The sequence below is a fragment of the Clarias gariepinus genome, chromosome 17, assembly GCF_024256425.1.
Source record: "Clarias gariepinus isolate MV-2021 ecotype Netherlands chromosome 17, CGAR_prim_01v2, whole genome shotgun sequence".
Taxonomy (NCBI): domain Eukaryota; kingdom Metazoa; phylum Chordata; class Actinopteri; order Siluriformes; family Clariidae; genus Clarias; species Clarias gariepinus.
In genome coordinates, this window is record NC_071116.1 from 12,533,887 (window position 1) to 12,561,812 (window position 27,926).

General features: G+C 39.1%; 1 protein-coding gene across 3 annotated transcripts in view; it reads right to left on the reverse strand.

Annotated features, from left to right (window-relative positions):
- stard13a (StAR-related lipid transfer (START) domain containing 13a) overlaps positions 1–23,778 on the reverse strand; it is a 35,604-nt gene extending 11,826 nt beyond the window's left edge. The window contains exons 1-5 of one of the 3 annotated variants that reach the window (XM_053516351.1): positions 23,291–23,778; positions 9,195–9,266; positions 4,661–4,742; positions 2,909–2,972; positions 341–1,635 (exon numbers count right to left, since the gene is read on the reverse strand). In XM_053516351.1, the coding sequence (XP_053372326.1) occupies positions 341–1,635; positions 2,909–2,972; positions 4,661–4,742; positions 9,195–9,266; positions 23,291–23,414 (1,637 nt within the window). In that variant the 5' untranslated portion in view covers positions 23,415–23,778. Of the gene's footprint in view, positions 1–340; positions 1,636–2,908; positions 2,973–4,660; positions 4,743–9,194; positions 9,267–9,568; positions 9,678–19,238; positions 19,418–23,290 lie in introns of those variants that run through there. The other 2 variants (XM_053516350.1, XM_053516352.1) reach the window with 2 other exon arrangements.
- Between the last annotated feature and the right edge of the window lie 4,148 nt (positions 23,779–27,926).

Consider the following 27,926-nt stretch of genomic DNA (forward strand, 5'->3'; position numbering starts at 1 on the left):
TATATTACAAAATACAATTATTATACAATACATAATAATAATAATACAGTAAGACAAGAAACATCCTGCAATGTCATAACAATTTCCCTTCCATACCTTTAATATCTATTAACATCATTAAAATTAACAGATTTCAGACATCATGCCTCAAAAAAAAAAAAAAAAAAAAAAGGCAGCACATTGTTTACAAACTTTTAAGAATTGTTAGGGCTATACGAAGAGAACAAAAAGTGTCATGTGAATATGGCAAGGACCCATTGTTATCTGGACCGTTGGATAACATTACCTTTAATGTGAAATGCATAAAAAATAAAAATCCAAGGACAGAATGATCTCTTACCGAGGCCGAGTGAGCGATGCACCAACTCCTGAGTCCCGCCTCTCTCTTGTACTTGAAACATCTGTTTCATTTAAAGACATTCCATCTCTGTCTCCGTCACTAGGTGTGTTCACTGAGGTCCCTTCAAAATCCAACGTGATTTGACTGGAAGACTGAGCATCCATCATTGCATGGTCCTGCCCCTCCTCACCCTCATCTTCTCCCTCAGGCAGCACGTTTTTGGACCAGTGATCAACAATTTGCTGCAGACCGTTCACGTGCTGCAGAATGTCATCCAGGTGTGGAAACAGGTCCTCCTCCTTCTCCAGGTCCATCAGATCTCCTGTGCTGGCATAAAGGTGTGAACCTGGTACATTGTCATAAATGCTAATGCGGCTGCTTCGAGGGCAATAGCGTGTCATGGATCGGTTCTCTCGCCCTGCCCATTTCCTGTTTCTTAATTGCTGATGCTTCTTTGGTTCTTGAACTTTCCATTTTCCTCCCTCCTCATTGGCTGTAGTCAAACTCTCTATGGACAGTGCTTTAGGAAAAGTCCCGGGTTTATGGTCCTTTGGGATGTGTACCATCAGATCCTCATAGGAGTGAAATTCATTTGTGCGATTTTGTTCTGCTGATCTTCTCCTCTGTGTGTCTGGACAAAGCACATTTAGATTTTCCAGATACATGCCTGCTCGTTTGCTGATGTTGTGTGCTTCTGGAACATGCTCCTTCAAGATGGGTGTGCTCTCAATGCTTCTGTCAATCTCAGATTGGCTGGTCTCCTCACTGGTAGTGAAAATGGACAGGCAGTTACTCGCAGTGGGTTTGTTTTCACAATCACCTGGCACTCCATTTAAATTCTGAATGCAGTGTAGGGTTCGTAAAGCCTCTGGTTCACTCTGCAGAATCGGCCCACTAATGGTCATGGAACGCCGCTCTGGACATGACCTCAGTGCTCCCCAAGAGCGGCCCAATGTCTCCACGCGACGAAGGAAGTCCTTAGCACGTGTGCGCCCATGTCGGCCACTCTTTGCAGGGAGCGTGTTGTAGTGAGGCAGATCTTGGTACAGGGGCATGCTTAGTGGGCTGAGGGATGCAGACTCAGGCATAACAGACAGTGAGTCCTCACTGTGCAGCGAACAGATCTCAGGTTCACTTAGATCGGTCAGAACACTCTCACTGCTCACAGTCCTCCGCCGATCTCTTGCCCCCAGGATGAAGTCGGCGTCCTGCAGGCGAGACCAGCGGCGGCTTCCCCACTCAAATGTCCATCTGCTGCTGATGGCTAGCAGGTCGTCCAAATCCGTGTCCTCACTCTGCAAAAGACAAGTGTGATTAAGTGTGTGGCTCATTACCATAAGAGTAACTGAAATTGAAATGACTTTTAAGAAGTGTGTAAAAATACAGATGGGTTACAATAAAAAAGAAGAAGAAAAAGAACTTGTGGCTCTGCTACAATATACAGTACTACATTTCATTAAATGATGTAAATCATATGGCAAAGTCTTCAAACCAGATCTCAACCCAACTTAACAACTATGTTTTCACTACTATCATTGAACAACACTAATACTTCCTTTAGACGAGATGAAATATCCTTTCCAAAAAGCTGATGATTCATGACTCTATGGAACTAACTTTCTCCCACGGTCATAGTAATCATTTATTCAGCTCCAATAACCTGTCCAGAGTCACTGTAAATCCAAAGCCTTTTATCGAATAATCTGCTTAAATAGCCTTTATATGTTTAAACCATGTTTAAATCTTAAATTTGGAGGGGGGGGGGGGAGTTTTATGAATTTTATGGAAAGGCAAATATAATGAAAGTCAGATAAAGACTATTTTCAGTGCATTTACAGTGGTGGCCTAAACCCTTAAAAAAGCTGTTTTAATGACATTTATAACATTAAATAATGACAATCAAGATAATAAGCATGATTTGTTATTTTATACAATGAACGTTTTGATTGTTGCTATTAAACAATCAAAATTTTGTATCAGGTCTCACTCTTTAAAACCTGTTATTAGACATCTGCAGTACTCTGGTGTCACTTGTTCACTCTATGCCTGCTTGATTGGTTCCTGAAGATCATAGATCATGCACAGTTTCTTCAACAGTTTTCTATTGGGTTTAGGTCTAGAGATCCAGCATATGGCTCTACAAGCTTATTGCCATTGTCACATAGCCAATTTTCAATAGGTTTTAAGTTAACTAGTGCAACTCTTTAGCCAGACAGGCTGGAACTAGTTAGTATAATCACCTATTTATATGGCACACATTGCCATATGTTGTCTTCATTTTTCTAGATCAAGTAAGTAAATAAATACTGAGTTATTTTAGAGTTGAGAGAAAGAGTTGCTTTCATTTAGAACTTACCGAAAAAAGGCAATAAGAAGCTGGGAATGGTTGGGAAATTAAAATTGAAATGTCAAATTGTAATATCCATCATACAGTACCAAGCAAAATTAGTTGGATAATCCTTGACCTCTTGCACTTTTTAGATGTGATGTAAAAACATTGCCCATTTATGTAATACCACACTCACCATCTATGGCCCTGAAAAAGAGAATAATAATTTAGTAACTTACTCTCTTCTTAGGAAAGCCCACATCCAGTTTCATGGAGGCACACTTGTTCAGAGTTTGAAGCCGCCTGGAAAATACACAGATACCAAACGTCAGTCACTGGAGCATCAATTCAGCTGCAAAGGAAGTCGAAAGAAAGGCAGAGCGCTATTCAGATCTTCCACGCAATGTCCCATGAACCTTAGCTGGCCCCTCCTATACTCAGGTGTAGGAATACCCATACCAGATATCCGATTGGCTGATGGCATGATGAGCTGCGGTGGGCCTATCAACCAGAAGTCCCACTTTCTGTCAGAGAAGGAAGGAGATCTCTGAACGTGGGGAGGAGCTGATTGGGCATTCTCTCCCTACTCTTTGAAGTCAACCTTAAGAAAGCTTTAACATTCTAGTCTGTCTGATCTTCACCCCAGGAGCAGGGCTGTCCACTCCTCCAAACACACACACACACACACACACACACACACACACACACACAAATACACAACCGATGTGTAAATCAGAGTGAGAATTTCCAGACACACTATTTCACTCATAAAACATTGGCACCGTCATCCCACAAACATGTCCGTGACATGCGCCAGTTAACCCCCTCTGTGTCTTAACACCACTGGCTTAATGTCAATGCTATTTTCTCAACCTGATTAAGAGCTTGATGGGATCGTTCCATCCATATTAAACATCAGGAGCCCAGACTGGCATGGTTGTGACCAGAACATGTCCTGTGCTCTATGACAATCATCATTGTTCCCACAGACTTCACTGCTCAAAAGAAACGTGCGAGTGTGTGTTCAGTGACAGTAAAGCTTTCAGATCCCACTCTGTCATTACTGTCATTAGGGAGGGTACTGAACCTGCTAGAAAGCCTCACAGCCATCGCTTACTCACACACAAACACATGGACAGCCATCTGTTAGTGTGTAGCGCCAGCCCTTGGCCCCCTGAGGCTCCCTCAGGCCTGCAAGAGGACATCAGAGTGAGCTCCAGAGGGGGAGACATTAGGGATCAAAGCGGCAGAGACAGGGGCAGACTTTATAGAGGACACAGGTCAGACAGCTCCAGAGGTGGGGTCGCCACCTAGGGCCAGCACAGGCTTTCCCGGGACTGGAGATATGTGGATTTTCTTTTCTTTTTTGGTCTCATTTTGCAAAAAAAAAAAAAAAAACAAACCCATCTTGATCTCACTGCAGAGCTAATTCAGTAAAATAAATCAATTTGATCCTATTCACACACTGTACTGATATTATTTAAACTGTACTGATATTATTTATGTTTGTCTTATCACTTATCACTATGAAAATCAATGCTGCTGTGCTGAACAGTGACTTCTAATAAGCATAACATTAGATAAGAATTTGATTTATTAATAATAATAATGATGATTTTATAGCACATCATTATTAATCAAATCTAGGGGCAAACTAAATAACAAAATAATAGTGGAAAACTCATAGTTTCATCTCAACAGCTAATTCAAGTTAATTCAAGCATATAAATACAATTAAATTTTTCAAATGAACAAAATGTATCAGAGGAACATCAATCACATTCGAAAATTCGTTATATAGAAACACAATCATTAACTAAATTACTTGGAATAAAATGAACTTACAAATTTGATTAACCTACTTGGAAATATGAAAACATTTATTGAATCCTGGATTAAAACATTTTTGGAACACACACACACACACACACACACACACACAAATGCACACACACACACACACACACACAGAAACAAAACATATCTCTTACCGGCACAGTGGCTCCACCAGATCTTTATCCAGGAAGTCATGGTCCTTTTCTACAGCAGTTATGTCAATAGGAAACTGAGAATCTACAACAGAGACACTAGGTTGTAAAAATGACATACTGTATAGTAGATGGCTGCTAGAAAGTTAATCTATAGTTCTATGAGCGTCATTCAGACAACTGGACATCATTTTGAACATCTTGTTTAGTCTGTAGCAACAGAAAGCAACGGAATAAATTTACATTATTAATTAATTGTTAAATGCCATTATGAGACAATAGTATTATGTAGAAGCGGTTTGGTGGCTTAGTGGTTAACACTGTCGCCTTGCACCTCCAGGTCCTGTGTTTGATTCTGCATCGGGTCTGTGTGCATGGAGTTTGCATGTTCTCCCTGTGCTTGGTGTGTTACTCTTTTGACTGAAAAGACATGCAGATTAGGCTAATTGGCGTTTCCAAATTGCCTGTACTGTGTGAATGGTAATTGAAAGTCCTACCACGGTTGTACAAATGGGAATAAATACAAGGGTCACCATTGGCCTTTATGGTCTCTAGTTGGACTACAGAGGTTCCTAGATGGATGGGTGGTATTATGTATAAACAAGACAATGGTAATACAGAGGACTGATATTGGTACATAACGTCACATGCTGAGCAGTGGCAGTTTAGCAGAAAACACTGATGGCTAATAAGTCTAAGGGCTATATTGCATGAAGACATCCTGTGTTGGATTGATTTGTATAAAAATAACAAAAACATGGCAAACATTAAATAATCTATTCGCCGCGCATACCAACATAATAACTAAGCTTTATTACAAATGTCCAAATCATATGCTGCAATCGTATGACGTCTGGTGTGGGTGGGTATGGTGTTAGCCCTACATTAGTTTGCTAAGTGGGTTAAACCAGTAGGCAGAGTTTGAGATTTGTGCTAGGGGAGGGCGAAGTGAATACAGCAGCAGTGAATAACAGTGATAATCTTACCATGAATTCAAACAACACAACTTATCGAAAAAGTTTTTGATCACTCCGTCCTAAATCACACAAAGGCTGATACCATGCACATGAATACAGACAACTGAAGCACACTGGCAGTTATAAAGTGTCCTAAAAGTGAAATACCAGTTTGTTTACAGTATATGACACTGTTAAGCTTTAGTTTTCCATGTACTCCTTTAAAACATGTAGCGTACACATTAACTAATTTTAGGTTAAACTGAAAAACTATAAAATGTGCATACTAACACGCATGCACACACAATTAAAAAATGCTCAGCAACATTGTAATGTGCTCTTCTGCGTGGAGGTACAACACAAGAGCACATTACAGTGATGATGATGGTTACGACTTTAACTGAAAGGGAAAAGGATGCTGCATGTTCATGCTTTTAAACAAGTTAAACAATCCACATTTATAGCAAGCAATAATGGGCTTATTTCCCCAGCCCTGATATTTTATGTACAAGAAATGTTTTAATTGTACCTATTTTAGACCCCAATATAACAGGGCCTTGGGGAAATTAAAAAGGGCTGCCCACTCGCAAACTCTGCCTATGTACAACCCGACCAAAAATGAACACGTCCAGGCAGCAGCTAGTTCCAGGAGTAAGGTGCGTGGTAATTAAATTTAAATGCATTTATTAAGCAAAGAGCAGACCCTCAGTGCCAATCACTAAGCAACCGTGTCGCCAGCTAGAATTAAACTTAACCTCATGTACAGTATGAGACCTAATACAGCTCTGGCAAGCTAAACAGAGTGGCAAGAATAATTTTAAAGTTAATGTAACAGATGCATTCACACAACTTAGACTGTGCTGTTTGAGAGGACTCTTAATATCCTGTTAGATATTTCCTATTTCCTCTTACTTTATCATTATCTATAGAATCTATTAAATATATGTTGAAATTACACAAACTGACATAAGAAGTCTGTCATGGAGCAGAGAACAGGAAGACTTTTGACTTTTTTGAAGGGATTGTGGGAGATTAAGGCAAAGGCCTGTGTTTTCCAGGCTTTTTCCCATGACCCCGTATTCCCCGTGGAAAGGAACTGTAGGTTGGAAATAGTGCTTCTTGGCCCTCAAATGAACTGAGAGAGAGGAAAAAGCTCCCAGTTTTACACTGAGAGCACACAGCTGTGTCAATGCAGTCAACAAATCTTACAAATGTACTGACGAAGATAGTTTAGTTTACTTTAGTTTATTAGAGAGATAGAGATTAGATAGAGAGATAGAGAGAGAGAGAGAGAGAGAGAGAGAGAGAGAAAGAGAGAGAGAGAGAGATGTATGTCCTATAACAGCATAATTGTTTGTGTAGCTGGTAAAGAAAGTCAGCTTGGTTGAAGAGTGCTCTCCAGAGTTATTGGCACCCTTCATGACAATAAGAAAAAAATCATGTATGAAAAAAAACTCACATAATGCAAATAATACAAAGTAAAATGGTACGCCCAAACTACATAAATATTCCTCATTATTAGAACAACCACGTTTAATTTTAAAAGTGTACGCCAATTAGCCTAATCTTCAGATCTTTGGATTGTAAGGAGGAAACCGGAGTACGTAGAGGAAACCCAACAAGGACGAGGAGACCATGAAAACTCCATGCACACAGAGGGGGGGAATCGAACCTGGCTGGGAATCGAACCTGGCTGGGAAACGAACCTGGACCATGGAGGTGCAAGACGACAGTGCCGCCTTTATGTCATATTTAAAGAAATGCAAAACAAATGATCACTCCTGAAAAAACAAAAAAAAATTAATAACTCTCAGTCCATGAGGAACCGTGCCACTTGCTTTAACCATGTCCTGTTTCCACAGGGTATAAATATCAGTCACCCACTTCGGAAGTTCCAATATATCCCACATATTGATAGCAGCTTCCTGACACCCTCAAATCATGTATAATAAGAGTGTATATGAGAGAGCGCAAACACATACTCACTCGTCTCTATTTCTTTCACTTTTCTTAAAGGGTGAGGCTTTAAATTCTCTTTTTATCTCTCTGTCTCTTTCTCTCTCTCAGTGTCTTTTTCCCTGTTTGCAAAGCAATGCATGTATATACAGTATAATATAACTCAATATAATATAACGGCACTGAACATAACGGCAGTGAAAATAATACTTCTTCTCATTGCATTATTTGCAAAGGCAATTTTTTTATTGCTTTAAAGGTTATAAAAGACATGTTCAGTTGAGTCTAACAGCTTCATTCTTTTATTAGCATTTGATAACTTTATTATTAAAGTTATTAACATGATTAACATTATTTGAACTAACTGGCTAACCTGCTACTTGAGGCCCCCTGTGGTGAGGGTTTGTGTACTTTGTATATTTTAGTTATAATTTATTTGGACATTTCTTAACCAAATTTCAGTAATTTGGACGTTTCTTTTGCTTAACACAGGCCAAAAAATGTGACCCTTTTGAAATGGTGATTTTGGTTTGGACCAGGCAGTATTATTTTTCCTGCTCAGTTGGCTTAAATTGCTTCGTTTCTCATTTTCTATGATTTTGTTTCTCTGTAATTTCACTAACCAGCCTATTTACTGTACATGTGCGGTGACGTACTTGAATGTGACTTAGTGCTCGGAATGAAGTGATTTCACAAGTTTCTTCTCTTGTTAAATGTACTGATATATCAGCGATTTTTATGCTGTTTTTCAGAATGCCTCTCACAGACGTTATATGACATTTACAAAGAACCTGTAGTATGCCTGGAATTTTAACCATTTTTATTTACATTAAAAAAAGAAAAAACAGCGTAATATTGAGTAAAATTTCAGGCATACTACTTCGTGGATGTCATAAAACTAATATATACCTGAATAATTAGAATATTACATATACAGTATTAGTATATGACAAGTTCTTTCATTTTTCCCAAGCAAATTATTTACACTGCCAGATCAGTCATGTAATGCCATTCTTAACAGAATTGTAAATGTAAGCGGATCTATATAAATATGTCATCTGTATATATAAAAGTCTGTGGTTTTCTGTCTGTTTGTCTGTCCAGCCAGATTTTGTCACAGCATCACGCAAAACTCGACAGAATTTAATGAAACTTTGCCAATACTTAGACATTTGCCTGAAGTTTAACCTGCACCAAAAATATAATCAAAATGTTGAGTAGAAGAAACGTTATGCGCAGTTCTGTGAATTTTAGCACGCTGGAATCATTTTAAGACAAAACTTAATGTTTATCCGATTTACTTTTTTAAAACAGGCAGACATACAGTACGTAAGCTTAAACCTGAAATAATAATAATCACTGATAATATTAAAGCTGATCAGCTCATTTTTAGCTTTAACCTTTCATTTATAAAAAGGTTATATATAACTCTTTTCCCGTCAATGACAGGTACTAACACTAGAGAATATATTTTTCAAACCTGTCCACCTTTTGAACAAATGAATTGCAACGTCACTTTCAAGCTGATTACATCTGCTGCTATTGAGAAAGAACTGAAGACTTTTCTTGACATCACCTGTGTAACCTGTGTTAGCTGTGTTTATACATAAAACATGCTCTCTTACCCTCATAGAGATGAGCGTACTGTGGAAATCCTGCCGCTCTCAGCCAATCACATGCTTCCCTTGCTTCTATCTCTATAAAACACAGACAACAGATAATATTAATCCAATATTTGATGGAGTATACCTGCATGTTTTGTATAAGTACAACAGAAGGTAAAAAACAAAAGTGAACCAAATGTTTTACATATTAATCAAATTAATCTGCCCATGCTGAAACCCATTAAAATAAAAAAATGGTACTATTCTGAAAAATGCCACATCAGGATTTTTTCTGTAAAATTCTTATACATTAGAGATAATGATACATAAGATGCATGTGAACTTATAACACAAAACATATCTTAAAATAAAGATAAATGTAAAAATGACCTTACCACATTATGACAATTATATCCATTTCGTTAAAGTTTTCTGAGAGAACCACTCAGAGGGTAGAAAGCTATCAAGGGTAAGTGCTCACTGGCTCAACTTAGTGTGTGTGTGTGTGTGTGTGTGCGTGCGAAAGAGAGAGAGAGAGAGAGAGAGACAGAGAGAGAGCAGCTTTTCACAGATCTGATACTGACACTCCTTACTTTCTTCATCCCATTTAGTGTGAATCTCTCTCTCTCTCTCTCTCTCTCTCTCTCTCTCTCTTTCACACACACACACACACACACACACACACACACACACACACACACACATATGGAATGAAAAGCTTTCAAACAGTTGTACTGATGACACATAAACAGTTTGAATGAACAGCCCATCATTAACAATTCAGCACACAGTGTTGCACCAAAAGGCAAAACACATTTGAACAACAGTATGTGTGCAACTGCTCCTGTGCTCCTGCTGTGATGTCAGTTCAGAACTATGATGTCAGATTACAGCGAAATTCATCTTTAAACTCTATCATTTTCCCATTGCATCTGAAAATTAAAACTCTAATTTAAAGATGATTCCACTGTGGTTTGCCTCGATATGAGATCACAACTTTATAGGTATATTCGAAGCTTACAGTATGTTAGTTAAATGGTCATAAATATCATCCATTTAGTACCTATAGCAGCGAGTTAACCAAACACTCTATTTGCTGGTTATGGTAGCACATGGACAAACCTCTAGTAAAGCATAAACAACACAAAAAAATGGGTATTACATTTATTGAATAGTTAATTCGCTCATCTTAAATCCCCCCTTTTACCAAATAAGGGTTTGTACCCTGGTGGAAGCCGAGAGTAGCATGCACACACGACTTTACACACTTCACACAGACTTCAGACAAAGTTTAGAATAGCCGATCCAGCTACTGACACTGATGAGGGATGATGATGATTTCCTGATGGGAGGAAAGTGAAGAACCAGGGGGAAACTTCACATAGAAGACTCTACAGGAAGTCAAACTCAACAACTGTAAGTGGCTGATGTGACATGCTATGGTTGATCATTTTAAACAATTTTTCAAGGTATTAATGGCCTTAAATCTTAGTATTGTATTCCAGATGTTTACAATTCTGAGCACGTGGAAATCATACATAAGCCTGACATCTCATAAGAATTTGAAAATGTATAACATACACCCATAGTGCAGAGCACCAAAAGCCATTAAATCTAAACAGACACTGCTTGTATAGTCTACAAACAGCACCAGAGCATCTGAATTACAAGGACAGCACAGATCTGGCCACATATGTAAACGATTAGAAGAATATGTGTGTGTGGGGGGGTTACTGAGACTGGAAACAAGGCTATCAGGGGAAAAGCTCAGCGGGGTGCAGTTTAGACCCACACTTACACACAGGAAGTGACTTTATATCTATTCTGTCTCTTTAAAAGAATTTGTTTATTTTGCTTGTATATGCACTAAAGGTCACATTCTTCCGTTTTTGTGCGTGTGTGCGTGTGTGTGTGTATGTGTGTGTGTGAAGTCACAGGCCGGCCTACACAATCTTACTGGTAATGGAACAATCTAACTGGAAAAGTATAAGACGAGACAATTTTTATGACGTACTGTATAATGGATAAAATTCACATTGTTGCCATTATTACAATCTGATTAAATCAATCTAAAGATCATCTAAAGTCCACAGGAGACCTCTGAGCTTGTTTAGTGGTGCATAAAATGGTCCCTGGAACACAGAACCACAAAGAGAATTCCAGTCAGTGGCTCTGAAACTGTGGGAACAAAGTGCTGCTGTTTTTTTTTTTCTTCCTGCCACCATGTTTAATTAAACACGGACCCCTGGCATCTCTGGTTAGAGGAAAACCCCAACACAAAGCCACACACCAATCAACCTTTACAAGTGGCCTGCCATCACACCACGCCAGCACACAACATGAGTCATTTCATCACCTCAACAAAACAAAGTCACACACCTATTGTGTGTCAGCAAACCCCATACTGGGGACCCATGGTCCTGTGGCACTGTAAAGCTCAAATCCTGCCACACCAAGGCCACCCCAACAGTACCACAGGCTTCCAGGGCCATAAGAACAACCTGCAGGAGGCGAAAGACGTTTGAAAGCCTCCAAAGCAAGAGGCCAGTAATATAAGGCATTCCCCTGTTGATTGAGTATGCAAGACCATGTGTTACATAAGAACACCACCTAGTGTCCTTAGAATTCATTCCGGGCCAATAATGTCTCTTTCAGGTCCTTTAATCCCCTTCATGTACTCCCCCAATCTTATTCTCTTATTCTTTCCTTCCTGCTCCTTCACTTTTATTAAGTGTTCAACTCTTGAAGTTGGTGCCAGTCTAGCGTCGGTCACTGCTGGATCTGAAAGAGACTGGAAATAAAGCACTTCCTGTAAGTTTGGTTTCCACAGCAGTATTAAGGAAGGCATGGATGGACTGCCCCTAGCAACAGGGACAACATTTCCTGCAGTAAACAGGGAGATGGCAGATGGACGAGACTGGCTAATTTTCAATCCAGCCAGTTCGAACCCACAACTAGCACAAGACGACAGAGACAACTGTGTCTAATTTGAATTAAACACACACATTCAGGCACAATTTTAAAATCCAAGGTGTGCTTTTCCTTAACATCAGATACAGTACACAACCACTGCACAAAATACAAACACACACAATAATATTTAAAATATTTTTTTATCGCATCAGTCTGGTAAACCTGTCCATCTACCAGGGAACCAACCCTGGCAAACTATAACTTTATGGATCTCATGCAAACATACTGTACACACATTGTCATGCTGGAAACAAGTCTCAGCTCATTTGTTTCAGTAAAGGGACATTGTAATATTACTACAGCATCAAAAGATTTTATGGTAGATAATTTTTGGTTCTAATTGAGAGGCAGCAATTTAGGGTCCACACACTTTTGCATATACTGTATACATGCAGCGTTTTTACCTACTGTATGTAACTGATGCTATTCAAAGTTAGACTGTATATGCGTTTTTTCTAATGCACTCTTCCAGTCTTCTATGATGTTCTTTATTTGTCTAAAATCACACCCTTTTTAAATACAGCATTTCAGGTATGTCTTAGGGTGAGGTTATGACAATTATTTTTGCAAATGCTTTAAACTGTTTAGCCTGAGCCTATAATTTAATATACTGTTGCATAAAATGTGGCTGCCAGGTAATTAAACAAAAAAGTCTAATAATGTGGAGAATTTGAATAATTTAATCCAAGATTATGGTACAGTATATCCATTTTGGGACAACAGTGACTCTAGTATGACTTTCCAAAAGTTAAGGAAAGTCTAATACTATTAATCATCTTCATACTTTACTGCATATGCCTAAAGGTCATACAGTAGCTTCTAATTCTGACGTCTGACCAAAAAAAAACATAGAATGTAACCTCTAAATTTGGAATTTCCACTGAAGAACAGGATGAGCTTCACAATTCAGAGCGTCTCTGAGTTCAATAAGGAATGTGAACTCATCATGGCTTCGCACAGCATCCACAGAAAAAAAAAACCTAACACCTCTTTAAATTAGTCTTGCTGAATATACTGTATTTGTTTTGGATCAATTAAAACAGACATACTTTATTAACTTGTTCAGTCCATATTATTGATCACGTCCATGCTTTTTTCCTCCACTGAGTACCTTAAATGCACAGCAATGCATTTCGCACTTCCCACTTTAGAGGCAAGTTTAACGCAGCATTAGCGTCCTGAGGGCACAATGCTTTGGTTTCACTTTACCACACTCATTTTAAAATACATATGTTGTAATTCCTGGACATGAAGCAGATCTTAAGAAATATGCAGTTACAATATATAACATCCATCCATCTATCTATGCATTCATGGAGCCTATCCCAGAAACCCTGGATGGGCTGTGAACCCATCCCAGTGCACAAGCACACACACACACACTACACTGTACTGGCAATTTGAAATGCTATTCAGTCTATGCATGTTCTTAGACTGTGGGAGACCCCAGAGCACCCAGGGGAATCCCAATAACCAGAAGAAAAACATACAAACTCTACATGCACAGATGAGATTCCTTTTTAAAAGAAAAAAACACACACACACACAATTACCATGTCACATAAGTATAAACATAATCAATTTAGTCAATGTAAAACTGATAACCAAATTATTTGTTAATAAATGTAATTATCAATTATTGGTGACATCACTGCATATGTTTCTGCACTATTTTTAAAGCCTCATGACACTAGTGTAGACATTAGTGCTTACTGGTGTGAAGTGAATGACAGCACCATGGTAACACCTTCACGACAAAAAAAAAAAAAAATGTGGAAGTATTTGAGTTTTACCTTGGCCAAAAATAGTCCTTAAAACACAAAAAAGACTCAAAAAGACACATACAAGAGAAAAGACACACGCCTGAGACGAATGTGGCTAATTAGTCTACTTGTCTGTTCTACATCAGCAACACTATAGCATCATAGTTTTTCTTAATATTTCAACTTAACTGCCATCTTTAAATTTTAAGTAGTTGTTTTCATTTTTGTTGCCACAAATTTTCCCATCCATGGTCTTAGATTTTGCCTTTAATTTTAATTATCTTTATTTATGGGGTGTTGTTTGTAGTATTCTGAGGAAACAAAATGAATACTTTCCGGATGCACTGTAGATGTGAAAACACTATTAAAAACTTTGTAGAAGTCAGTCATACTGTACTTTAATACAAGCTCCTATTCCAAACCTCACACTGATTTGTGCTATTCTATGTTCTTACGATTTTACACGTGTTGCTGGTTAAATAATGGAATACGATTATCGGACGCATGTGTTACTGTAGGTTTTTAGAGCAGGTCACTGCTGAGAGTGGTCACTTTTTTTTCTTTTTCAGGTAAAGCATTTCAGGTAAAGCATGTGCCAGATGAATGAGTGGAAATGCACATAAATCAATCCTCACTGGTTTTAGTTACTCTGAAGTGTAGGAAGTCCGTCCAACAACAACAACAAAAACACAATGCTACTGAGATAGTGCTGGTGTGTGTGTGTGTGTGTGTGTGTGTGTGTGTGTGTGTGCGTACTTGAGTGTAACACAGTATGACTCACTGACTGTAATCCTCCCACTGTAAACACCAGACTATTCCCTGACTGTTCTCCAGGAATGGAAAATCACTTAGTAGATACTTAAATAAACAGTTAGCACATAGCTAGATTTAAATCATACTTAGTCCCCTGATACACACACACGCACACACACATACAGACACACAAGATTCTAAAAGTGATGGATGACTTGCCATAATAATCAGTTTACCATAATGCAGTAAAGCATGTGATCACTTTCCTATTACCGCTGAGAATTTCAGCTGAAGCAAGGAGCATCTCTCTTTCTCTTTGCGTGTGTGTGTGTGTGTGTGTGTGTGTGTGTGTGTTTGTGTTCTGATGGGAAAGGAGGGGCAGTTATTTGAGGTCACGCTGTAGACCCTCTATCCAGTGCGTATGTATGTGACCTCAAAGGAAATCCAACACACACACACACACATATCTGGACCTCCTCCATTTTCCCACACATGCTGAAGTACTTTCAAGATGAAGATTGGAGCTCTTCTCTATCACAAACACAACTCTGAAATTCCTGTGTTATGAACCTCTTTAAATCCGACTCACTGCGGCATATTGTTTTATTGCTGAAACCTAGGACGTGCTTTAATTAAACATTTAAGAGTTCATTAACAAAAAGTGCATTATTAATAAAATTATACCTTTTGATCCGTAAACTCTGAGACACACTCGGGATAAAAACGCCACACACGACACACTCCTTAGTTCCACAGCATGACAAAAGTACATTACCCCTGTAATTAAGAATAAAGCTGCGGTGTGTTATGACATAAAAGGCTGAGATGTAGAAAATTAGGTTTTACCGTTGAAATATATTTCCTTCATGCAGCCGTATTTCTCAGTAGTCATGCACAGGGCCGTGTGCTCGTTCATAAGTTAATTAACGAACATCTGGATTAATTAATCTTCCTTATACTCTCTGATCTTTTGATATGAAGTTATAGATTTTCCCTTAAATATTGTGTGTTTCTTTGATCCTTTTTGTCTCCTTATCTGTCTGTGAGCCCTCCTCTAATCATGTAGTGTCTGCGGCCCCTGACCCTCGTCACAACAAGGAAAGAATAGATCACCAGTCACGTCTACACATGAGTAAAGTGTGTATAACCTGTCACCCTCCTGTTTTCCCTGTCCCAGAGTGAGGATTGGAGGTGACACAATTAAGATCTGTTGAATTAAAACCTAAAATTGGCTAGAGAACAAGCACATTATAGAGGAAGGGATAGACAGACCGTGTGTATAGTATTAAGATTAGAAGAAAACATGAGAATCTGTTACTGAAGTGACAAAAAGCCACGCTTGAACCCCACATGCCCCGAGCACCTTATAGTGGGGTAAACCAATGCAGGAAAAGCCAATGCAGTACAAATCATGAAGAATGTTGGCCACAACAGAAATGCACCAGATCACCCAGTGCACCACAGCCCTCCTTGGACGGAGATTAGCAGGCAAAGAGCCCAAGGCTGCCGAGCTCCCCAGATCCCAATCTGATTGAACACATATGGGATGCATTTGATAAACAAGTCTGATTCACGAATGCCCCTCCCGAGATCCCACAGCCACCAAAGGATCCGCTGCCAACTTCCTGGTGTCAGGCAGCACAGCACACCCACAGCGCGGTCTTGTGGAGTCACACCCTGAGGGGCCAGAGCAGCCCAGATGGCACAAGGGGAACCCAAAAGCTAAGTGTTTTTTAATGATAAGGTTTTTAATTTCATGGCTGATCGGTGTATAGGACAATGTGGCTGGGAGAAAAAGTCCTCATATAAGGACATTCAGTGGTAAATTCATTCATTTATTTATCCTCTATACTCTCTATACAAGTCTACATACGCAAAGTTTGGTTCCAGTACTGAAAATATTACAATGCAGCTAAGGACATTTTATGATCAATAGAATGAGCAGCTCACCATCATATCTTCTGGTCCGAGTGGTTCATTCTTTTGAATCTATTGCACTGCATAGTGTCTATGGGAGTCATGTGACAAAAGGACGAACAACTAGGACTAGAAGACTCATGGGAAGAATCGTTCAATTCTGTTTCCCGTGTACTGCACTGCATAGCGTCTATGGGTGTCACGTGACAAAAGGACAAACGATTCGGACCAAAAGACTCAAAGGTAACTACACATTTCTGTTTCCTGAACATAACATACGGAGGTTTTGCGATGCTTTGCACAGTAGAAAATCACTTCCTGGGACTACTCGTTCTTCTGAGTCACGTTAAAGACTTGTTCAAAAAGAACAAATCGTTCATGAACGACCCATCACTAGGATTTAGGGATGAATATATACAGTAACACTGAACGATGCCATTCACACCAAGAGGGGACAGCAATGAGCAACAATAACATTAAAAGGCATGCAGTGCTCACAAAAAATGAAAAAAAGATAAAGATAGATTTACCCGCAAGATTAACCTGCTAGCTGTTAGCAAACAGTGCCACATTAACTCATGATACCGAGCACCAGGGAATCTCACCCACGCTCTGTGGACAGGGACCAGCTCTTGGATGCTGCCGGTCTACAAACACCAGCCTTGTCTTCCTGTGACATTTGCAGCCTGATTAGATGATAATTTCACATGGGTTTCATTAGACAGACGTAAATCAAATGCTCCTTTGTGTTACCGCTAAGATACACTGCCTCACTGTATAAGCAGTATTGCTAAAACAGGAACCATTCACTGTGTACAAAGACGCAGACTTTTGCAGCATGCCATAGCACGCTGCCAGTATGATTTATTCATACTTATAGGTATGAAGTTACACACAAAGACACACAGATAAAATCATGCTGAAGGAGAAGACAGCGTCAGAAGACGAGAAGTACACACCCATGTAAACTGAGGAGGATTTGAGAGCAGGTTTAATTTTCCCTGAAGCTCATTAACCCCAAAAAATGGATTCGGACTAAAACTCTGCACTTTAATGGGAACAAAGAGCCGAATGTTGCATTATTGCAGTGTTTGTTTCCGCTATAACAGCCTCCTCGTAATTCGATTGTTTTTCCGTTTGCAGCTAGTAACAACATAAATGTCCCAACAGTGATCTGTGAATAATGTAATCTGTATTAAAGAAACCATTATTGCAATATGTTAAATCAGAACACGAATGTTAGTAGCACCAAAAAACGTGTCCAATGTACAGTAGACTCTGGTGGGATAAAATACTATACATGTTGTTAGAGCATGCTGGAGCAAGGACAGACACGTTCTCTGATTTCCCAAGAACCTGCAGGACTACACAGCTCAGTCGAGACAGCATCCAGCCAGCAGCATCATGTCAGCAATGCAGAATTCCAAAAGTGCCTCTGAGGCCAATCAATGTCCTGTGCAGTATAAGTGGTTAAAGAGAAGACTCAAAAAAGGAGTCTACTATAATGATGTTAAGATCTAAAGAAACCTTTTTGCTTTATCACACATTTACATTAAGCAGACATTTTCGGCCAATTCCTACCGCTAAAGAAAGCCAGCTGTCAATGTACAGTTAACACAATGAGACACTGGAGTCATAGGCTGGAGAAAAAGAAGGGACTTAGAGTTAGTGTATGTGTAGTATAGATTATGTTAAATTATGGTTTACAATATTTACTATATTAAAAACAGAGATTGAAGGTGGCATGGTGGCTTAGAGATTGGCATTGTTGGGAGTTTGAATCTTGCCTTCAGTCTGTCTGTAGAGTTTGCACAATTTAGAGTGATGTTTTCAAATTACCAGAAGTGTACAGTATGTTTGAGTGCCAGACTCAATTCCCGTCTCTGTGTGCATGGAGTTTGCATGTTCTCCCCGTGCTTAGTGGCTTTCCTCCTGGTACTCCAGACATGTAGGTTAGGTTAATTGGTGTTCCCAAATTGCCTCTAGTGTGTGAATGAGTGTGTGAATGCCTGTGTGCCCTGCGATGGATTGGCGCCCTGTCCAGGGTGTACCCCGCCTCGTGCCCTAAGTCTCCTGAGATAGGCTCCAGGCCCCCGTGACTCTGTATAGAGGATTAAGCGGTAATGACGATGAGTGAGAGTGAGTATGTTTGAGTGTGTGTACAATATACAGTATGTGTGTGTACTTGTTTGCAGCCCTGTGACAAGTTGACAGTCCATCCAGGGTGAACCCAGCCTTATGCACTAAGCTCCCTGTGACAGGATGAGCAGTAGTAAAAATGAGTGGATTATTACAGACTTTTAGATTACCAATTCGAAGATGAACAAATAATTTTTAATCCTTTAAAAAAAAAACTGGAAGGTCGAATGATAATTAATGCTCTTCATGGAATGTAATAAAATGCAGGATAAAACTTAACTCAATCAAATAATTATTAATGCACGAAATTTATGATTTAGTTAAACTGCAACCAAAAATCATGAAAAGCATGCAGTTTTAAAAATATGATTCATTTGTTTTATAGAATTGCGCAATAAATCGCAGACCTCAGAACCAGCAGTTCAAAGTCAGACGTACAGTCATAGAGAAAGCTCCTGAGCAGAACAGAACTGAGACAGCAAAACGTGGGCCATCAAAGTACTCTGTGCACCTTTCTTACCTCGCTCTATCTTCTGAACCAGCTGCTTACGGGCGACGATTCGGGCCAAACGTAATCCAGATCGCCTGTGATGACTGTCCAGCCTCAGGTAAATGTCCTGAGTTTCAGGTGTCATGCTCCCAAAATGCTCAGCTTCCATACATTCATCTGGTAATTCCAGTGTCATAACATCCATCTCTCTCTCTCTCTCTTATCTCTAATCTCTCTCTTGCTGCTACCGATGTCCACAAAAATGTTGTGGATACCTTCAGGAGGTGTCTGTCTTTCTGCGTGCCTTATCTCCTGGACACTCCTTTAGCTTACACACAGTGAGTCGCAGCTGTTCCACATTCCACAGTGCTGAAAAAACACACTTCCACTCGATCTGGGAGTAGCGTTAAAACCTTTTCCTATTCCTTTACAAACACATACACACACACATACGTGTTTGTAACCCAACTTTTATCTCAGCACTAAACACTCCTCTCTGATCTACCCACCTCAGGGTCATGTGACTGAAAGACGTGCCAATAAGGACAGGATAATGGAAGAAGAGCCTCAGCCAAAATGTGAGGATAAAATAATGTGTGAATGGAGTTGCATGTGGTTCTGTATGTGCAGGTGTTCATTTATCATTAATAAAATGTAACCAACAAAAGACTAAACTTAACCACAAAACCACCTGAGATTAGATCATATTTCCATATTTGCATTATATGGACATATAATACATACCCATGTTTCATTCGAAAAATAAAAACATAGGATCAACAAACGAAGAGGTTTTACCTTAGCAGTAAGAAATTTTGTAAAATTAGTTCTATTACAAAGAAGCAGATCCCCACTTGTGATCTTTAATGCCAATACATATACAAAGTAATTGGAATTTGTCGTTATGATTTAGTTTTATTTAATCTGATTCATTGGATAGATCGTGCACAGAATTCTTAACTAAATCAAGGTGAATGCACTTCAGCTAAACGAAGGCAACCCCCACATTTTTGCTGCGTGATTGAGTTTGTGAGTGACAAAAAGCTGATATTGCACTCCACACACACACACACACACACACACACACACAAATGCACACAGCCATGTTCAATAAGCACTGCACAGTGAATCTGCAACACTATACCACTTATTCCTCTTTGTCTTGGTGTGTGTGTGTGTTCTTGCATGGTATTAACATACAACTGTACACTTGCTCACACACACACACACACACACACACACACTGTGCAAATGAGTTTATGATTTATGACTAGGTTGATGCTCATGTCGTTTGTGATGCCCTGCATTCTCCCTGGCTGAAGGAGCTCACTAACATTCCTCACTGCATGCCTGCACTCTTGGAAAATACAGATTTATGACTTGCTTGTCTCTGTTTATCTTTATATCTTTTTTATAAAATGAGGACCATAAATAAAAAAAATAAATAAAAAAAATGTATCACATGCAATTTAACTGATCATGGACCAGCAACTGATGTGGATTATGATACTGATACTAATGAGACAGGACTCAGTCAAAACCTGCAGGCAACTGATTAATGCTTTGAGGTCACTGACCCCTAGTGGCTGCAGCTTTCAATTAAAATTTATTTATTTACTTATTTATTTATTTATTTATTTTCACTGCATGCCTGCACTCCTAGAAAATACAGATTTAGGACCTGCATGACCTATTTCTATCATCTCTGTGCCTTTTTAAAGCATGACATGAGTCTCCAAATTCGTATCTGCAAACATTTATCTTTACATATCTCTACATATCATTACTCAGTACAGGTGGGACTCTGCTTAATCCAAGCCCACCTGAGCAGACATTCCACATTCCATAATCATACCGACTGAGCCGGGAATGGGAATCCCCAAATTCCACCTGCATTAGATTACTCGAAACAAAAAGATCACAAAAACACACTGAGTTTTAGAAATTTTACACTACATTTACAGTACATTGCTATGATGATCATAAGAAAAACAAAATATGTTGATATAAAAGCCGTGGTTGAGCATTACCATATGTCATAGCCTTGGTATATACATTTAGAAAAAAAAATAGCTTAATAGAATTATATCAGTGAGAAGGAGAGGTGCAGCATTAGCAATCTTTGCAGCACAAGTCTTAAAAAGTGCCTTATTATTCTTTTATCCTTATTAGATATGCATACCTACATAAATAAGTATCTTTTTCATTGGCTGGATCATCACAATGTAATGAGAATAGTTATATGCCTAATTTTCAAAAATGTTGCCTAGTAGTCCTCCTTTATTTCTAAATCTTATTTACACACATACTCACTCATTGTGTATTCCACTTTATCTTGTATACAGTGTCACAAGGGGCAATATCTCAGGAGGCAATCTGGACGGGGGGGCCAATCCATTATAGGACACATACACACACACACACACACACACATACACACACTCATTCACCCACTACGGGCAATTTGGGAATTGCCAGTTAACCTAATCCAAATATGTCTTTGGACTGAGGCAGGAAACCAGAGCACTTGTTGACCAAAGATTTGCAATAAATTGGTATATACTGTAGATAGCCTAGTGATTCTTTATAAAGACAAGGGTGATAACTACAGACTGTAGATTTGGACACAGGAGCACACTGCAGCAGGTAGAACTTGGGCTTTGTGTAGCTTGAAACTTATTTTAAGATTAAAATGGTTAAGTATTGTACATTTTCAAACTCCCCTAAGTGAGAAGCAAGCCCAGGAAGCAAGATCTATTCTTATCCCTTTAGACCACCCATTTATTTCAGCTTGTACATTTTGGCGGCATATTTAGGCCAGGTTTTATTGAGAGCCCCAGAGAGATTATATTTTAAGATATTATCAGTCATACATCTAATCGCCTTTGAATATGTTTGTGTTATAACCTGTCTATTATTAACTAGAGGTGTGTCTTATGAAATTGAGATGATTTTACATCAAAAATTTGTTATCGTCTTATAATCCTGTTCAGGAATATGCTGATTCATTGATTAAGCCCATAAACTTTCCCCTTAATCATACTCTGTTCATGGCAACAATGTGTTGTTTTATAATGTATTTATTCTTTGCCTGAATCACATTTCTGCTTGAGTTTAATATAATTTTGACTAGTAAACTAGTTACTCTGTTTTTACATCTGTTAGAAATTATGCAATACAGCTAATATGTACTGAATAAGAGCCAAGAATTAATCAAACAAGCAAAATGCTGAGCACGCTAGTTCATTTTTAAAATCGGGTATTGATTCTTAATGGCCTCTAAAACTACACTCTTGAAAAGCTTTATTCAGGGTTGTTTTGAATGGTAAAGTGTTCTAGTTTTTATTAACCTTTTCTAAAAAGGGAACCAGCTGTTTCAAATGCTTCATAAAAAAGCATACTGTAGGCTACTAGATAGCTATGTCAGGCCAATACCCCCGCCACTGGTATGCACGGCTTCTTGGATGGAGTCCACAGCATGTGATAAACTCCTTTGCTTGTTGACTAAGACTGAAGACTTGGCTGCTCAGCAAAGCACAGCTGGCCAGCATGCTTAGTATGCTAGTGTGCAGTGTGGGATTGAGCCCCACGGGAAGTACAGAGCTGTGTGGGTTCGAGGGAGGTGAAGATTCAATAGAAACTCAGATGTGTCCGGGAACTGGAGCTCATCCCTGTGTGACCCACAGCACTAAATGACTAACCTCTTTATGCGTTCATAATTTCAGCAATGTAAGGATAGATTTACTAATTAACATGCAATGCAAATGCAATGGAAATGATCTGAAGGACTAGAAAACTGCTTTTAATTTATTAAGAAAATGAGCAGATTAACAGAAACGAGATTAAATGTATATGGAAGGGTGTACTGTTTCAGTATGCACACTCATGCATTAGAACTGACATGTTACACACATGCAAGTCGGAAACATTCACTTCAACTTGACCTTCCCAAAATAGCACAGAGAGCGCGCACGGCGCTGACATCATTCTGCAGATCTCGTGCGTGAGGTTTCAGCAGCAGTAAGTTCACTGTAATAAACATGCCTGCTCTATCGTACTGTACTCTAGTGTAATGTACTGACCTGCGAGGCGTCTCTCTCGGACATTTTTCCAGAGCAGATCCCAAGCCTTGGACGTGGAGTCACGCAGCTGTTCGCTGATCGAGCGCCGCAGCTGCAGCTTCGCTGACTTTCGCCTAGTCGTCATTGTGAGATATGACGCATTATAACGCGTCGCCGGGCGCACCGTTATCGCTCCCGGCCTAGACCTGCAGATCCTCCTTTTACACTTCTTCGTATTGTTTGTTTGCCGCAACCCTCGTCACTCCATCTGATCCGCGCCGCTGCGTCACCGCGCGCAAGAGCAGTCCGGTCACATCTCTCCCCGGCGCGAGACTGTGTCAGGGAAATCGCGCGCTCCGTGCGTCACACTTAGTGAAACGGGCACGCGCGCGCGCACGAGAGAGAGAGAGAGGGAGAGAGAGGGCTGTCAGCTAGAGACTGGTGAGAATATCGGAGACTGAGACAGCTGTGAGATTTTCAGCAGTGCACAGACTGCATAGTGGTTTTCTAGCCTCACCCCATACACACTGCACGGACCCTGCGCGCGCGCTCTCTCGCTCTCTCAAGCTCTCGTGCTCACACCCACGCACTCACACACGCGTGCGCGTTTGTCTTAGGTTTCAAAGACCGACACCCTAGCTTAACCCAGTCACACACACAAAAAAAGAAACGAAACATTTGGTACAGTTTTTTAAGCACTTTTCCTTGTGGGGACCAGACAAATGTCCACAAGGTCAAAACTGTCAGATACTCCTACCCCTGGAGCACAAAAAAAACCCTCCCCCAACACACACACACTCGCAGGCCACTGTTGACCTCACTTTATCTTAAGCTAAATATTTGTAATAGCTTGTACTACTGTGTATGTAATACAAAAGAATAAAATTGTTCCTAACGTTTTGAGCATGCAACAAGTTATAATTTTAACTGGTCTCCAACATGACAAGGGACATGACAAGGTACCCGTTATCAAATTCAAAATGTACCAGTGAGAAGGGAGTACAGAATATCAGCAACATATTTCTATAATAAATGTTCCACAGGGTGAATCTATAGGCCACAGCACTGCTGTAGGAGAGCAAAAATAAGTCTCACTATTCTATTTCTTATATATATATATATATATATATATATAAACCATCCAGCATCTTCTCTCACATAGTCATATGTGCTTTTGAAAAATCGAACATCTTTTTTTGGTTACTATATTCATAACTTCTGCTTTCCCAGAATTGTGGGTACTGTATTTGCTTTTATCCCTAACCATGGGTCTTCATTTATCATACGTCCAGTGACACCAACTCTGAACTTAGAGCACAAAATTATGTAGCACAGTTGTGTTCGTTTTTACCACCAACAGCTGGTGTTCTGACAACACTACCATTTTATCTTTCTGCTTACCAGATGTGGAATCACACTTCATATACTGTAAGCTGTCCAAGTAAGCCAGATGATTTTTTTTTTCTTGCTGGTGTTGAGCTGCACTCTATGGTACTCATAGTAATGAATGATCATTATAATTAATGTGAGAATACATTTCCTGGTAGATTAATTCTCTAATAGGAAAAAATTAAGGTAACCTGTTGGCAGATCTATGAATACTCCCGCTAATAAATGCTTGGACCCTCATCAAAATTCCATTACATTCCAAACCTACCAAAGGGGTTACCATGAGATGAGAACAACTGGTAGGCTTAAATTACAGAAATTGTGGTTAGTTTTTTAAGTAAAGGCCATTTAAAATGTATTGTAAAAATACAGTTAAACCTAAAACATTGATGGAACAGAAGCACAGTACTTGCACAAGCCTAACCACATAATCAAAATGTAATGGCAATGACTTAAACATTATAATCAATATATACTGTAACTACACTGTAGAGCAACAATGACCTTATAAAAATAAATGTGCTCTCCCTTACACACACACACACACACACACACACACACACACACACACACACACACACACACACACAGGTTCTGATGTTTAGAACAACTAAACCCCCTAGCAGTATTTTTTTTTGTTGGACGGTAGTATGAAACCACAGTATCCAGACAAAACCCATGTGGCCACAAAGAAAACATGTGAAAACTCCATGTAAAAGTAAGGATCATGTAAGACACTGGCACTAACTTCTATGCCACCATGCCAGGCAAAAATGCATATTAAAATGTAAAGAGTTTGCCTAAATTCCTATACAAAATGAAACAAATAATCAAAAATATTGATAACTGTTTCTTAATCTGTTTTTTTGATTGTACATAGAATATTTTCTTTACATTTACTGAAACCTCATATGTGACCTGTGATCTCTCCCTCTTTCATTCTCTTTTGGGATTGGAGATTTATGTCAGTAGGTTATGGTGATGACATGCCTGGCAGAAGGTGATGAGAGAGAAGGGGAAGAAACCTAATATAGCACCCTTAAAGCCAGCATCACACTGCTTTTACTACTGGGACACTGTGCTGTAGAATCAGATACATGAATGTAACTAAGAACACCTCTTACTCCCAGCACCATAAACGTGGGTTTCTGCAAGTGACACGCTGAGGAAGACAGATTATTTACACAAGTGAACCCTCAAAATACAACCAAAGGGTAACTTTACTCCAGGGAATATAGGACATGGAGCCAGTCTGGCGCTGAAAGGGTGTTGGCCCATGTTAAAGTGTTAAAGAGGATATTTATTGCTTACTGACTTAAAAGACTTTTAACAGGTACAAAAGTCATTAAAAAAAAGGATGCCCAACATGCTTGCTCTTTAATCAATTCATTAAATACAGTGACCTGGAAGTGCAAAACACCATGAAAAATGTAAAAAAGAGAACAGAAATTAAAGTTGTTGTTTTTTCTTTTTACAGTATGTCTAAGTGAATCTACTGATGCTTATATTTTTGTAAATTCATATACCATTTTATTTAGATATACAATCATTTTTGCATGGAACTCACAGTATGAGAATTAAAAGTATGTGAATGCTAAAAATGATAAATGCTTTCTATACTTGGTTATATTTTCATAAGTAACTTAATATTAAAGTGTGATCATAAAGCCAACTGGATGATAGACTGAAAATGGGAAATATTTTTTACTTATGATAGGCATACGCAGTGACCAGAATGTCATTATGCACCTATCATTTTCATTTATGAGTTCATGGTGTGCAGTTTTTTTTTGCTTTTGCTTTGTGATGTGTTTTGCATTATAAATAGAGAAACATTTATGTAATAGTAATTATGAATCTGACAAAGTTTTTAAACACCCATCAGCCATAACATTAAAGTTATGGTTCCCCTTATACCATGAGCGCACGACTCCACAAGATCTTTGGGTGTGTGCTGTAGTGTCTGGCACTGAGACGTTAGCATGCTCAATTGGATTAAGATTTGAGGTATTAGGAGGCTGGATCAACAACCTTATACAGCAAGCTGTGATGCACTGGGTGTTCTGATATCTTCATATCACTGGCATCATTGAATTTTTTTGCATTGGCTTTTCTGTGGGATTGGACCAGACAAGCTAGCCTTTACTCCTCACAGGTAGAAATGTGCCATTGTGGTTATCCATGATCCTGTCACTAGTCTACTGGGATATAATTAATAGCCAATGTTATTCTGTTCATCTGGTGGTGGTGTTAGCATTATGTATAATTAGCTAATTATAAGCCAATCATAGCAGCAATGTCATTTATTTCATGATCGGCATGTAATAAAATAGAATCAGAATAGGATGGTTTATCATTTACTAAAACTAAGAAGCAAAAGGGTATTAGCATACATACTACACGCTGCAGAATTTAAAGGGACAAATTAGGGGCCAAAAAAAATTCTTCTTTTGTCACAATATTTCAAATCTCTTGTATATTAAACCTGCTCTTCAGGCAATTGGACTGGCTATGGTAAAAAACACCATATTGTCATGAGGCATAATATAACAAGTATGCTCGTTGTGTTACTGCTTTGCTCAAGCATATGTGAGTCTGATGTTTCCAGAAAAACATCACTTTCTTACAGAAAGAGAGAGTGTCTGTGTTAAGAGTGAGTTAATGATTAAAGGATGGGGTAGTTGAGTGACCAGTAAGGAATGCAAGGCCATAAGGGTTACATGGACATGGCTTCAAGTCAAAACATGCATTGGATTTCGTGAAATTCCTTGTAATAGTTTAAAAAATAAAAGAGAAAAGATGCAAACTGAATGTGGTAGAAATATAAAGTAGTAACTGTGCATTAGATGGGTCAAGGGACACAATACTGATATTATTATAATAAAACATTAGTCAAAAACATAAAACATGTAAAACATATTATTCAGGTCAAAAAAATTCTATAAACTTATTCACCCGAGCATTTCTCCTTAAAATAGATGAAGAGAAGTCTAGAGCCTTCCGGAGCCTTCCGGAGCCTTTAGCTTAGGGCTCATCCTCGCTAAAACAACAAAAACACTCCATCACTGTTTCCAGCCCTCTGGCTATTTAAATTGGTTTCTAAAACAGAGATTGTTATCACGAAGGCAAGAACCTCTGGGATTGAGTAGTGGCTACTCTGAAGCTGAAAGAGAATCTAATGGATGCGGAGGGAAACAGCAAACATGAGAATGCTTGTTCTTACAAACTGAGGCCTCTGTTTATGTTGGCCACCCAGAGCAGCTCTCTT